At 50.0% G+C, this 14412-nt stretch overlaps 1 protein-coding gene across 2 annotated transcripts in view; it reads left to right on the top strand.

Moving 5' to 3' along the window:
- SF3A3 (splicing factor 3a subunit 3) overlaps positions 1-8237 on the top strand; it is a 10596-nt gene extending 2359 nt beyond the window's left edge. Inside the window, exons 5-18 of one of the 2 annotated variants that reach the window (XM_044421349.1) lie at positions 2548-2620; positions 2755-2846; positions 3560-3642; positions 3949-4087; positions 4312-4380; positions 5549-5616; positions 5904-6011; positions 6183-6252; positions 6332-6496; positions 6606-6716; positions 7070-7160; positions 7496-7551; positions 7995-8088; positions 8149-8237. In XM_044421349.1, the coding sequence (XP_044277284.1) occupies positions 2548-2620; positions 2755-2846; positions 3560-3642; positions 3949-4087; positions 4312-4380; positions 5549-5616; positions 5904-6011; positions 6183-6252; positions 6332-6496; positions 6606-6716; positions 7070-7160; positions 7496-7551; positions 7995-8072 (1203 nt within the window). In that variant the 3' untranslated portion in view covers positions 8073-8088; positions 8149-8237. Of the gene's footprint in view, positions 1-2547; positions 2621-2754; positions 2847-3559; positions 3643-3948; positions 4088-4311; positions 4381-5548; positions 5617-5903; positions 6012-6182; positions 6253-6331; positions 6497-6605; positions 6717-7069; positions 7161-7495; positions 7552-7994 lie in introns of both variants that reach the window. The other variant, XM_044421348.1, reaches the window with a different exon arrangement.
- Positions 8238-14412: the final 6175 nt, after the last annotated feature.

Here is a 14412-nt window from a genome sequence, read left to right as displayed (position 1 = left end):
GCAGGTACTTCAGATTCAAAAGGATCTGGACAGACTATGGAAGTGGGTAGGAGACAACAGGATGGTGTTCAGTGTGGATAAGTGCAAGGTCTTGCACTTGGGGCATAGGAATGGATGTCATAAGTACAAGTTACGGGACAAGTGGCTGGAGAGCAGCACTTGTGAAAGGGACCTCAGGGTGCTGGTTGACTGCAGGCTGAACATGAGCCAGCAGTGTGATGCGGTGGTCAAGAGGGCGAACACCACCCTTGGTTGCATAGCCAGAAGTGTGGCTTCTAGATCTAGAGCGGTATTACTACCACTCTATACCCGCAACTGGTGCACCCGCAACTGGAGTATTGTGCTCAGTTTTGGGCCCCTCATCACAGGAAGGATATAGCCAGGTTTGAGTTAGTGCAGTGTAGGGCCACAAGGTTGGTGGCCGGTTTGCAGGGGTTGGGGTATGAGGCGAGACTGAGGGAACCGGGTCTCTTCAACCTGGGGGAGACTCAGAGGGGATCTGTTGGCGACATACAGGTATGTGAGGGGGTGTCACAAGAAGGTGGGTAGAGACCTGTTCTCCCCTGCAGAGGAAGGTAGGACGCGCTCCAACGGAGCAAAGCTCAGGGAGCCAAGGTACCATTTAGATGCCAGGAAGCACTTCCGGACAGTCGGGACCCCGAGGGTGTGGAATGGGCTTCCACGAGAGGTCGTTGAGGCCCCATCGGTGCGGGTGTTCAAGGATAGGCTGGACGTGCACATGGTGGGCATGTCATGAGCGGAGCCGGCTGGTGCCGGAGGTCAGACTAGATGGCCCGGGAGGCTCCTTCTGACATGCTCTATTATATGTTACTCTGTGGATCCTTCCCAAACCTTCCTGTGTATGCTTCCAGATTTTTGTGGCCCTGATTGCCCTGTTGCTCTTTTGTCCCCAGAACTTTCCTGTAAACTACTGGATGGCCATTCTTGAGTTTGGTATTTTTATGCTCAGAGAACTATCCCATGGTCTTAGGATGAGTGTTTCAGGGACTATATGATGACTTAGAAGGGGGGCACAGGGGTCACCCACCCCCTCACAGCCAGTGTGAAGAGATCTGTAGTGGTTGCTTCTCCAAAATCAGAAAGTCAATCTTTATTTTGTTTATTTTTAACTATATTTATATCCTGTTTTTTCCCTTTAAAGGAATTCAAAGTGGCTTGCATAATTCCCCACTTCCTCTTGATCTTATCTGAACAAAATAAGATCTTGTTATCTTATCCTGTGGGATTGGGCTGAGAGTCGTGAGTGGGCCAAAGTCACTCAGTGAGCTCCATGGCTGAGCGGGAACTGGAAGCTGGATCTCCTGAGTCCCAATCTCAAACTCTTAACTACTACATCACACTGGCTTTCTTGGACTGCCTGGAACAGGACAGGGGGAAAGGGGACATGCCAGTGGGTGGGAAGGAGATAGGCAAGTTATCTTGAGGCTCTTTAAGCCGCCTCCTGCCCAGTTCTGAAGCACCTTAACTAGACAGGCTGAAATTCTCATCTAGAGAAAAAACGGAGGAGCAGAGGATGGGGAAGCAAAGATTTTGCAGCTTCTCTGAGAAGACAAAGAGGTCAAGCAGAGGTCTTCTGCTCCAGCAGAACGATGCCTCTCCCTATCCTAATCTCCAGCAGGCAGTATCAGCATGGATATGATTATATAGTCATCCAATTATGTATTTAGCATACTTTCTTTGACCTGGGGCTTTTTCTTAGTGTTGGAGGGAGTAAACCTGTGGTCTGTAAACACCATTTGCAGGATCATTGCATGCCAGAGATCAACTTCATGGTTTCTTCCACACGGTATTTGGTGATCAGAAGCTTCCGTGTTTTAGGACTTCGGATCGCTTAAGACACAATCAGTAGGAATGTATCCAACTTAGAGAAATGCCACTTCTTGATAATGTGAAAAGATGTTTTTCTTCTGTGATAATTTCATAAAAATGGGAGAATGGTCTACATAGGTTATGAACCTGTGAACATGGAAAAGCTGCAAATAGATCAATTCAAGAATATCATCCATCCCTTTCAGATGGTGGACATGTGGCATTGTCATCCAATAGTTTCTGCTCTGTTTAAAGTATTTCGGGTACCCTGTCGAGCAACTGAGCAGCAGATTGGAGCCATGGCCAGCCTTATCAGCTCCCTCCGGTTCTGCTACTCTGTGGTCCTATGAGCTATCTTTCCCTTCTTGTCTGTCTAGTGTGGATTATAACTTGCTCTTGATTGGATACTATTATTGATTCATTTATATCCTACCTTTTTTCCTAAAAGGAATTTAAGGCACCCCACATCATCTTCATTCACTAAATTTTATCTTCACAATAAACTTGTGACGTAGGTTAGACTGAGAGTAAGTGACTGGCCCTAAGCCACCTCTTGGGACTCATTCCTGAATGGGAACTAGAACCCAGATCTCAGATTCCAGTCTAACACTCAGAGCCTACTGTGCCCTGGCAGTGCACTAGACTATCACTGCCATGATTTGTACAGTGCCTGTCACATTAGTTGTCAGGAGCCACAGCAATGTCTTCTTTCTTTAGATTTGTGTGCCCATGTCAGTGGAGTTTGAAGAACTCTTGAAGGCCCGGGAAAACCCCAGTGAAGAAGCTCAGAGTAAGTCTACAGTCCCAATTTGCTTGGCATGGCTGCTTGCTTAAGAGTCCTTTCCTTTAAACTCCTCCTAGGGATTGTTCTCTTTTTCTTGCTAGAGAATTTCTGGACTGTATCTCATTCTTTGCTCCTTGTAGACCTTGTAGAGTTCACTGATGAAGAAGGATATGGTCGTTATTTGGACCTACACGACTGTTACCTCAAATACATTAATCTCAAGTCCTCCGAGGTGAGGTTCCTGTACTCTGGGTTTTGAAGACACTTGGTTGACTCTGTTTGTCGTTTGCTTTTTGATCCCATCTTCTGCTCAATTCCTGCTGCCCGCAAGGTTCTGGTCTAAAATATTGGGGTAGGAAGCCTCCGGCCTTGGGGCCACAGCTCGTCCTCTTGGGAGCCACTTCTGCCCTTTCAGCTTTCCCAGATGCACACCTTCCATTCCTCTAACAGTCGGTTGGCTTCCTGGCTGTATCTTCCCCATGGTAGAAAGTTGAAACGCCTCTCCTGAGGCATGGATACTGGCAGCAGGAGCTCAGGCATTTCTGATTCCACTCCTTTTGCCATTTGCCCCACCCACCCTGTAATGTGCCTCCCCTGCTTAAGTCCTCTGGAATAAGATTTTGGAGTGAAGGAGGTTCCTTGCTTCACTTCAAATGGATATTGCACAACAGGGGGAAGAGAGGGGAGGAAATGGGAAATAAGCATATTCGTTTGCTAATTCTGCAAGGTTCCCTAGCAGTGAACGAATAGGTGGAACAGAGGCAGCCCTGGGAGGGAATGAGAGAAACCGCAGTCAGTGCCTACGGAGTTGATGGGCTGGGTTCACCCATCTCACCTCCACAGCAATGAGAGGAAGGGGCTTGCTGAGAAAGTGGTTAGGCGGCAGCCGCAATGCCCCGCAAGGAAGCCTGTTCATGATTTTTCCTCTTTTCCTGTCCCTCTCAGAAATTGGACTACATCACATACCTCTCAACTTTTGACCAGCTCTTTGACATTCCTAAGGAAAGGAAAAATGCCGAGTACAGGAGGTGAACATTTACATCCAGTACTGGGAGGGAAAAAATGGACGCCGAAGTCTTCTGTGATCTTGGCTTGCACAAGCTCCACTGTGCCGTTACCAGTCTGCCCTGTTTTTCTGTTGTTATGGCAGGACCCTTAAGGCTGTTTAAGTGCAGCTGTTTTATGACAATGAAGTGCCAGTGTAGGCGAGCTTCCTGTCCCCTGCAGAGACAGATTTTGTTTGTAGGGTTGACCTCTGGTAGAAGAATCCTGGTGGGGAGGGGAGCATTGCTTGGGCTCGTCCTTCCTGCACTTGGTGTCTGTCGCTCTTGCAGGTACCTGGAGATGCTTCTGGAATACCTTCAGGACTACACAGACCGGGTCAAGCCCCTGCTAGACCAGAATGAGCTGTTTGGGAAAATCCAGGCAGAGTTTGAGAAAAAGTGGGAGAACGGCACATTCCCTGGCTGGCCGGTGAGCAGTGAGCCTTGCTGGGAACTGGTGGTGGGGCTGGGCGAGTTGCCACACGGAAGAGAGCAGGACAGCTTGCCGAACATCTGATCCACAGGGGCCTCTGGGGCCTGAGGACAAGACTCCCTGTCATCCCACAGCAGCACCTCGTGTTTCTGCCTAAGGAAGTCGTCAGATCTGGCAGGGGCCTGCAGCTGCTAACTGTCTTGTCCTGTTGTATTTGGCAGAAAGAGACCAGCAGCGCCCTCACCCATGCTGGTGCCCACCTGGACCTCTCCGCATTCTCATCCTGGGAGGTTGGTTTGCCTTCTTCGACCTCTCTTGGTGTGGCTGGACTGGGGGCAGGCCCATTGCTACCGCAACACAGGGGCTTTGGCCAAGTGTTCGTTCACTCTGCTGTGCTGTGTTGTCCTACGGGGGGCTGAGTTGCTTCACCTCTGGAAGCCAAAAGGGGAGGAATCGGCAGTCCTTGCGGAATTTCATGGAGCACCTTAACAACTACAAGTACATTTAAGGGCCAGCACGTTTCGATAGAGTCCACCCATGGCAAGCATGTGAATGAATGTCCTCCACAGTGGCCTGTCCTGAACAGCCCTGCTCAGCTCTGGTAAACAGTGTGGATGTGGGATGCGGCGAAAGAAGTGAACAAGGGACCCTAAAGTTTTAGGGAAATTAAAATGCAAAATTGGCATGCAATTGCAGTCATTCAAGTGACAATGCAAGGGTGACTGACTTAAGGGTTATTTTTTGCCAATTTTTGAAAAAGTGATAATAGGGTTTTTCGCCATAGGGTTTTTAAATGTCATGTTTTGATAACGTCAATAATTCATAAGCTCATGCAGTTTGGATTGTATCTTGATTCAGATTTTATTATAAACTGTGAACATGCTATGTAATGGTGGGTAGCTACTTTTAAACGTGCTTTACTGGATTGTTTTTAATGCATTATCTTTCACCTATTATATAATCTTACAACAAACTAATAATTTGCCCTATTAATCTTAATGGTGATATGTGGTTGAATGAGTGGTGATTTTGTATAAGTAACTGCAATGTGAGCTGATTATATTATCTTTTTCTTTATATTTCTCTGATCTCTCTCACTCTCTCATGTAATATAAAAACTTTAAAAAGTAATTTTACTAATGTATTCACTAAAACACTTAGTCATGGAATTTATATGAACACTGAGCATTTTTCCATTCTCAGTTGTTTCCACATGCTTTAGAGCAACTTAAGTAAAATGTTGCATATTAACGTTTATATTTTGATAGTTATGATTAGTTTTGCTCCTTTATAGCCCCAAAGAATCTTTCTGAAATGTGTAGGGCAACAGTAAAACTTGTCTCACTGGCATCTGAGACTTGTTACTATTATTCCCCTCTTTGTTTTCCTTTTTACACTTGTGACTTCCCCTCTTGTTTGATTAAAGGCTCATTGACACGTGTTTTACTTCCACCGTAGGAATTGGCCTCCCTTGGACTAGATAGGCTGAAATCTGCACTGCTGGCCCTGGGTCTGAAGTGTGGAGGGTAAGTCGGGAGCTGCCTGCCCACCAGAGAGCGCTGCCTTGGGCTTGGCTACAGGCTGCACATTGGGGCTCACAAGGAAGCCAGGTCCAGGCAGTCCAAGGGAACTCTGGCCCATCTCACTACATTTATTTTTTTACTTTATTTATTTTTATTTTCAAATGTATGTGTTGCTGAATAGCCCTCAAAGCAGCTAAAATTACTGGGTTTTCTATAAAAATGAAGGACAACGAGGAGGGCGTGTGCCCCTACTTCCAGGTTACCTGGTTCTCTCTCTCCCTCCTGCTTAGGACCCTTGAGGAGCGTGCGCAGAGGCTGTTCAGCACCAAGGGCAAGTCCCTGGAGGCCCTGGACCCCTCCTTGTTTGCTAAGAACCCCAAGACAAAGGGAAGCAAACGGTGAGCCCCTGCGCTCTCAGCACGTTTGAGTGCGGCCTTGTCTGCGCCAAAGTCATGCGGGTTCTCTGGGGTGGGGGCAGCTGCCTTTTTCCTGTGCTTCCCCAGAGGGCAGCAGCAGCCTCTGGTCCTGGCCATCCCAGCACAGTCTTCACACTGCTGTTCCTTTGACAGGGATACGGAGAGGAACAAGGATTTAGCCTTCTTGGAGGCTCAGATCTACGAGTACGTGGAGATCCTTGGGGTAAGTTTCCCCTGATGTGGTGCCCTGAGGCAGACCGGGAGTGCAAGCACCGTGCCAATGGCTCCCCGTCTGGTTGCAGGAGCAGCGGCAGCTGACGCACGAGAACGTGCAGCGGAAGCAGGCCCGGACTGGGGAGGAGCGCGAGGAGGAGGAGGAGGAGCAGATCAGCGAGAGTGAGAGTGAGGATGAGGAGAACGAGATCATCTACAACCCCAAGAACTTGCCACTGGGCTGGGATGGCAAGGTGAGCCCCGCTCCTGCAGCCAAATGGAGGCCACGTCTTTCCGCTCCCCCTGCCGGGGCCGGTGTGCTCTGCCTGGGAAGCTCACGCCTCGCCTCGCCTTGCCTTGCAGCCCATCCCCTACTGGCTGTACAAACTGCACGGCCTGAATATCAACTACAACTGCGAGATCTGTGGGAATTATACATACCGGGGGCCCAAAGCTTTTCAGCGGCACTTTGCGGTAGGAGGACGGCAGGATGCCGGCAGCGTACTTGGGGAAAGGGGGGAAGGCTCTCCAGTGGAGCTTCCATGGAGCTTATGCTCTGCATTCGCCCCAAGAAAGAACATTGCCATGGGTAGGCCTGGAGGAGGGCCGCTCTCCATCAGCACTTTGGTCTCCGAGGAGCTACCCTGGCAGGCCGCCTGGCCACGTCCACGCAGTCCAGGTGCTGTGCCCACCTTGGGGGCAGTGAGGCAGCATGTGGAGAGGGCTGGCCTCTCCCGCTGCTCATGCCGGACTCTTCCGGGCATTGGGTGGAGTCCTGCGCCTTGTTCCAGTCGGCGCTGTCCCTGATGGCTGTCTCTGCTCCGCAGGAATGGCGCCATGCCCATGGAATGCGGTGCCTGGGCATCCCCAACACAGCCCACTTCGCAAACGTCACGCAGATCGAGGACGCTGTTTCACGTAGGTGGTGTCGGGGGCCTCCGGCTCGTGGGCGCTGCAGCTTGTGCATTCGCCCGGAGCCATCGGGAGGAGGGGAGTCCTTGCTGGAGTAGCAGCTCTTACTGGGCGAGTGCTGGCCCTTTTCCCCAGGCTGGACAGCAGTGGCCGTGTGGACTGACCTTGCCCCGGGGCAGCAGGAGCGTTAACATGTCGAAGCTCCGAGGGAGTGTCAGCTCTGCAAAGCGGGCGGTCATTTCCTCGCCACTCAGTTACTCAGGCAGAGCTCTACTTTTCTCCGGGAGGCCAGGAGCCATTTTGGGGTGGCGATGCATTGACTGGGTGTGTCTGTCTTGCAGTGTGGGCAAAGCTGAAGCAGCAGAAGGCTTCGGAGAGGTGGCAGCCCGACACTGAAGTAAGCTGGGACAGGAACAATGTCCATGGCCCTTTTTCAGGAACCTGTTGGGAGGGAAACTGGAGGGCTTAATGGTGTGTGCCCTTTAGGCCACAAGGGTAGCATAGGATGGGGAAATCTCATGAGCCTTCAGTTTCCGTAGGATCTGTATTGTTGGCTAAATGGAACCTCTACATTAAAGGGCCATCTGGATGTCCCAGAATATATGGGCAGCCACCACAAGCAAGATGAGGGGCTGTAGCTTTGGGGCCACGGGATGCCGGCCTTGCTGATCCATGGCTGGATCTAGCAGGGCGCCTCCCCTGCTTGAAGTGCTTGCCTCTCCTTGCTGCTCCCCCAAGAGAGGATTTGGGGGAGACCCAGAGGCCACTCTGAGCCTCAGCACGATGCCCGCCCTGCTTTGCGCTTGGGACCTCACAGGCGTCTTCCTTTTCTCACCCCAGGAGGAATATGAGGATTCCAGCGGGAACGTGGTCAACAAGAAGACCTATGAGGATCTGAAACGTCAAGGCCTGCTCTGAGGGGAATGACTGGCAGGAGCCACCGCCTCCTCCAGGTGCCCACATTTCCCCCTTTCGTGTGACCAGGCACTGTAAGGACGCTTATAACTGGCAGGATGGGTCCTGCAGGAAGTTTTCTTTGTAAGAACTGATACATGAAAATAAACCCTGGTTTTAGATGCAGAAGTCGCAGGCACCCGGTGTGGTTTGTAGCCTTGCTGAGCAGATGCCTCAGACCTTCCCAGCTTCTTGTTTTAGCCCATCGTTGTTGACTGGGATCCAGAACAGTGCAGGGCACGCTGAGACGTGCTCCTCTCAGCGGAGTGCAGCTGCAGTCTGGCCCTGAAGGCTTCTTTGCTCGGTTGCCACACTTTTATGCCGCTCTGTAGTGGAAGGTTCCCCCCACCAAAGATGCAAAGGGCGTTCGTGCCTCCCTTCTGCCCCCACCGCAGTCCTCAGTGCACGCTGGGAAAGCCCACGTCTTGGACAGGGCCTGTCCCCGCCTGGCCTGGCTGCAGCTGGCCACCAGGGTCCGTTCCGCTTCGCGGTGGTTCGTGCCTCTCCTGCCACTGCTCCCTTGATGGGGAGGCTGCACTGCCGGCGCCACTGCCCAGGGAGGCGGGCACTTGCACGGGGGGCCGTCCTCTGGGGAAGAGCTTGCGTGGCCTCAGCGGAAGGAGCCTGCCCTGGTTTCATTCTCCAGGCACAGGCCATGCATGCATGGAAAGGCTCGCATGCTGGTTGGCAAGGGGGAGAGCTGAGCCGCAGCCGCCAGCCGGTGAAGCCGAGTGGGAGGCCGTGCAGTGAGCTGCGGGGCCTGTGTCGCGCCGCCGCCTCATTGTGGTTTCCGTGCTGCTTGCCTGGGTTCCCTGAGGTGCCCCGGGTGCGGGCAGTGTGGATAATTAAGCTAATTGGAGGAGGCTTGTTGCTGTGATTACTCGGGGAAGCCAAGGCTGTGCTCAGGCCAGGTGGTGTCTCAGACGCTGCTCTGCACAGCAAAGCCAGTGCACTGGACTGTGCGCCCAGCCCAGAACGGAGCGGCGTGGCCTGCAGAGTGCAGGGCAGGTTCCCTTTTGCTGCTGTGTGCATTTTCTCTTAGTGATGTGCCCCGATCCTGTTCTTTCTGCTGGCCGCAGCCTGGAGACAAAAGGAAGGGCACACAGAAGGTCCTCTTGGTGCCCAAAGGTCTTGCAATGGAACAAAAGTTTGGAGGCTCTGGGAAAGTCAGGAGGGGACAAACCTTTGGCTTTTCTTTTGGCTTTTGATTCTCTTGGGAAATAACTATGCCTGTTGAGGCTTTGTGTGGGAGGGAGCTCTTCCTTTTTTGCTTCTTTCTATGAGGATTACTTAAGTGATTTTAGGTACAGGAAGGGGACAAGTCCCCATGAAGTCTGGCTTGGGATTGGTGTGTCTCACCCACCAGCCGCCATCTGGGATAGGCTGCACCACAGGTGGGGAGAGTGATTGTTCCCTCGAGCATCAGGTAAGCAGCTCCCTCCATGCCCCCACCCCCTGCCACTACTGGTTGGTTGGTGCTACCTCCGGCTGGGCAGGGAGGAGGACTCCCCAAAGAGCTGCTCTTACCAGAGCTGGAGGTGGAAATTTTTCAGACAGGCATCACAGGTTCTCTGCAGGTGACAGACAAGCAAGGTACGTGACCACAGATACTGGGTTCCTTTAGGGAACAGAGTGGGGTGCATTTTGGTGAGGAAGACCTGCTTGCTATAGAAGGGCTGCTAGGCTAAATGTTGAAGCTGAAGTCCTGGCAAGAAACTCTGTCTGTAGCTGAGGCAAAAGCCATTTCTCAAATGGCATCTTCCGTAGGATGAGATCCTGAACAACTGGGGATTGTAGGAGAGGTCTGGAGGTTCAGTCTCTGGTTCTTTGGCTGATAACCTCAGTTCAAAACACATTTTATCTGCATGTCTGAGGGTGTTTTTTCTAATAAAGAAACAGACAAAGGAGCAGACTACCACTGCTCTTTTGTGCCACCCTTTTCTTTACTCTGACAGGCCTTCATTTTAGTGAAGAGTGTGCTGGCTGTGTCATAATTTGGATGCAGCCTTCTCTCCTGCCCAGTTTTGGCCAGCATCTTTAGGGCGCAAGTCTGGATGAGCCAGGAAAGCATTTGATGCCTCTCGTCAGCCAGGGGGCCCAGCCTCTCCTGAAGTTTGAGAGTGGCTGCTGTGAGAGAATTTAGAGATTAATACTGAGCAGCAGCAGATCCAGCTGAGGTTTTGTTGACAGTGGAACAGTGGTTGGTGCGAAATGGTAGTGGTTACGCTGCTGTCCTTGATGGCTGTTTCTGGCTCCCCCATTTCCCCTCTGAGGCTCAGCCAAACATACCGTTGCCGGGCCAACTGCGTGTGCGAGGAGCAAACAGCATGGGGCCCTTGGGCTTGTCATTTTCCAGTCTCCATGGCAGTCACCAGTCTCTTGGGGACCCTGGAAAGGAGCCAGCAACCTTCCTAGATTTTGAATATTCCTATGTGAGCTTTCTTCTAGTGTGTGATTCTTGGCCCACCTCCAGTTTCTGAAAGAGCAATTTAATTCATAGACTTTAAAGGGTTGGGGTAAGTGTCTTCGAGGACTGGAAATTCTCTGGGTTGATCTGCTCTGGCAACCAGGTCCAAAGCAGCCAGATGATTTAAGGAACAGCTTAACTAGCAAATGCCTGGTGCACCATCTTTAGTTGGTAGAAATATAACTAGTTCCGAAGCAACTAGATCAAGAGAGGTGTTACTACCACTCTATACGACTCTGGTGCGCCCGCAACTGGAGTATTGTGCTCAGTTTTGGGCCCCTCATCACAGGAAGGATATAGCCAGGTTAGAGTCAGTGCAGCGTAGGGCCACAAGGTTGGTGGCCGGTTTGCAGGGGATGCCGGATGAGGCGAGACTGAGGAAACTGGGTCTCTTCAGCCTGGAGAAGAGGAGACTCTGAGGGGATCTGTTGGCGACATACAGGTATGTGAGGGGGTGTCACATGGAGGTGGGTAGAGACTGTTCTCCCTGCAGAGGAAGGCAGGACGTGCTGCAACGGAGCAAAGCTCAGGGAACCCAGGTTCCATTTACATGCCAGGAAGCACTTCCTGACAGTCAGGACCCCGAGGGTGTGGAATGGACTTCCACGGGAGGTGGTTGAGGCCCCATCGGTGTGGGTGTTCAAAGATAGGCTGGACATGCACATGGCGGGCATGTCCTGAGTGGAGCCGGAGGTCAGACTAGATGGCCCGGGAGGCCCCTTCTGACTCTCTCTGTTTCTAAGTTTCTAACTTTAAATGGTTGTCGGTCTGCTTCTAAGCATAACTTAATGTTATGAAACTTGCAAGAAAGTCCTGTATAGTTTGCATTCTTGATACCAGAAGAAGTGCATTCTTCCACACACAATGTCCTCAGAAGTCCTCCTCCAACTGACCCTGCCACCTGAGGATAAGCAGGTAGTGACATGAAGCAAGGCCTTCTCTGGTTCTTCAGCTGGAAACTGCAGTCAAAAACAATAATATTTTAGCTGCATGTGAGGGTGAGTCACCGAGAATAATGTTTTGACTGATTAGAAAAACAGATAACAGAATAGATTGCCACAGTTTGTGGCCAGGGATCGGTTCTGCTTGCACCTGCCTTTTCTTTACTCTGACAGGTCCCCATTTTGGCATCGAAAGTGCTCTCTGTGTCATTTGGATGCAGATTTTTCTCTTACCCAGTTTGGACAACCCCCGTCAAGGAACACTCTCCCCGGGAGGCCTGAGTGGTGCCCACGCTGGTATTTTTTGTATTACTGCTTTGATTAGCACTATTTTCTGTAACTGCTCTTGGTGATTTGAAATGGGGAATTAATTTGATAGTTAAATTTGTTTCCTTCTGTTAGTCCTTGGTGGCCTTTGAAACAAAATAATGAAAAGAATTGCTCTAGCAACTCATGTTAACAAGAATACCTTGCAAGATTTCCCAGACTGGAGGGCCTTTCATCCCTCCTGGAAGATAATATCACTGCTACTTGAAAATGCCTATTCATTGCTCTCAGAGCATGATCTAATCCAACAAGGCCAGTCATGGGAGACAAATTCTGCCAAGCACAGCCCCTCCAAGAGATTCCTGACATGTGTTGCCAACATCTTTCTCCAGCTGAAAGTAGAGGAAGGTACGAGAGGATCAGCTGCCCTCTGTTTAATACTAACGAGCAGGGATGACCTGGTGGAGAAAATAGCAACCATGGGAACACTGGGGGGAAGCGACCATGCGATACTTGAGTTCTCGTTTATAAAGGAGACAGAGGGTGACTGGAGCCAAACATGCATCCTGGACTTCAAGAAAGCCGACTTTAACCAACTCACAAAAATGATAGGCGAGGTGCCATGGCAGCACACCCTTAAAGAGAGACCAAGAGGGGTGGGAAATCTGGAAAAAGATTCTCCAAGCAAAACTACAAACAATTCCATCAAGAAAAAAGTGTAGAAGACAGCAGAGGAAGCCCGCGTGGCTCCACAAAAAGTTAAGAAACGGCCTGAAAGAAAAAAACATGGACAGGAAGTGGAAGCAGGGCCAGGCCACGAAAGAAGAATATAAATAGCAAGGAATTGCAGGAATAGCATCAGGAAGGCTAAGCAGGAAATGAGCTGAAAATAGCAAGAGATGCTAAGCACAACAAGGAATCCTTCAGATAATTCCAGAACAGAAGACATGAGAAGGAGGAGGGTGTCCAGCTACTTAAAAGTGGATGGCAGAGTGATAACAGATGACAAGGAAGAGGCACTCAATTCCTACTTCGCCTCAGTCTTCTCCCACAAGGAAATTGCAATCAAGAGGAAGTTCAAGCTGGAAGTGTGACAAACGGTCAAGAAATACCTAGATGGAATAAACACTTCCAAATCTCCAGGACCTGATGAACTCCATCTCAGTGTCATAAAAGAGCTAGTGGAGGAACTCTCAAAGCCACTGGCTATTATCTTTGATAATGTCCCTATCTTCAAAAAGGGGGGAAAGGATGAACCTGGGAACTACAGACCAGTTAGTCTGTCATCAATCCCTGGAAAAATTCTGGAGCAAATTATTTAAAAATCTATCTGCAAGCATCTTGAAGGAAATGGAGTGATTAATAGAAGGCAGCATGCATTTATCAAAAATAAATCCTGCCAAAATTAATTTAATCACATTTTTTGATGGGGTAACCTCCCAGAAGGACAAAGAGAACACTATGGACATGATCTACCTAGACTTTAGCAAAGCTTTTGACATAGTGCCACATGACATTCCAGTAAGAAAATTAGCAAAAACTGGACAAGATGGAAAAACTATTAGGTGGCTCCAAAATTGGCTGCTTAATCAGACACAAAGAGTGCTCATCAATGGCACCTTCTCAAATTGGATGCTGGTAACTAGTGGGTGCTGCAGCATTCAGTCCTGGGCCCAGTGCTCTTCAATATCTTCATTAATGCTTTAGAAGAGGAAGTACAAGGAAAGAGAATCACATTTGCAGATGATACAAAACTGGGTGGAATAGCAAACACCCTAGAAGAGAGAATGAAGATCCAGGGCACTTTTGATGAACACTGGGCTGAAAGCAACCAAATGAGATTCAATACGGACAAGTGCCAAGTCCTCCACCTAAGAAAGAGAAACCAAATGCATCAATACAAGATGGGGAATATTTGGCTCAAAAGAAATGGAAAAGAAAAAGAACTCGGAGTAATTTTAGACAATAGGCTAAACATGCGCCAACAATGCGATGCAGCCGCCAAAGGGGCAAATGCTACGTATTTTGGGATGCACTAACAGAAGTATTTCAAATCACAAGAAGTAGCAGTTCCCCTATACTCCTCACTAGTCCGACCTCACCTGGAATACTGTGTCCAGTTCTGGGCACCAAGATTTAAGGAAGGTGATGCAGAAAAATTAGAAAGGGTCCAGAGGAGGGCAACAAAATGATCCAGAGTTTGGAAACCCTGCCCTAGGAAGAGAGACTAGGAGAACTGGGCATGTTCAGCCTTGAGAAGAGAAGACTGAGGGGGGACTTGATATCCCTCTATAGGTACCTCAAAGGCTGTCACAAAGAGGACGGTCAAGATCTCTTCTTGCTGATACGAGAATTTAGGACACAGAATAATCATCTCAAATTGCGGCAACCCAGATTCAGGCTGGACACCAGGAAAAGCTTCCTCACTGTCAGAATAACACAGCAGTGGAACCAGCTGCCCGGAGAGGTGGTGGGCTCTCCCACACTGGAGACATTCAAGGCGAAACTGGACAGCCATCTGAGTGGGATGGTGTGACATGGTGTCCTGCAACAGCAGGGCATTGGAACAGATGGCCTTCAGGGCCCCTTCAACCTCTACTATTCTGTAATTCTATGGAGGGGTGGAGGG

Source organism: Varanus komodoensis, unplaced genomic scaffold, assembly GCF_004798865.1.
Source record: "Varanus komodoensis strain SLA01 unplaced genomic scaffold, ASM479886v1 scaffold118, whole genome shotgun sequence".
Taxonomy (NCBI): domain Eukaryota; kingdom Metazoa; phylum Chordata; class Lepidosauria; order Squamata; family Varanidae; genus Varanus; species Varanus komodoensis.
The sequence above is the reverse complement of the archived record's forward strand: the minus strand, read 5'-3'. Positions and strand labels throughout refer to the sequence as shown.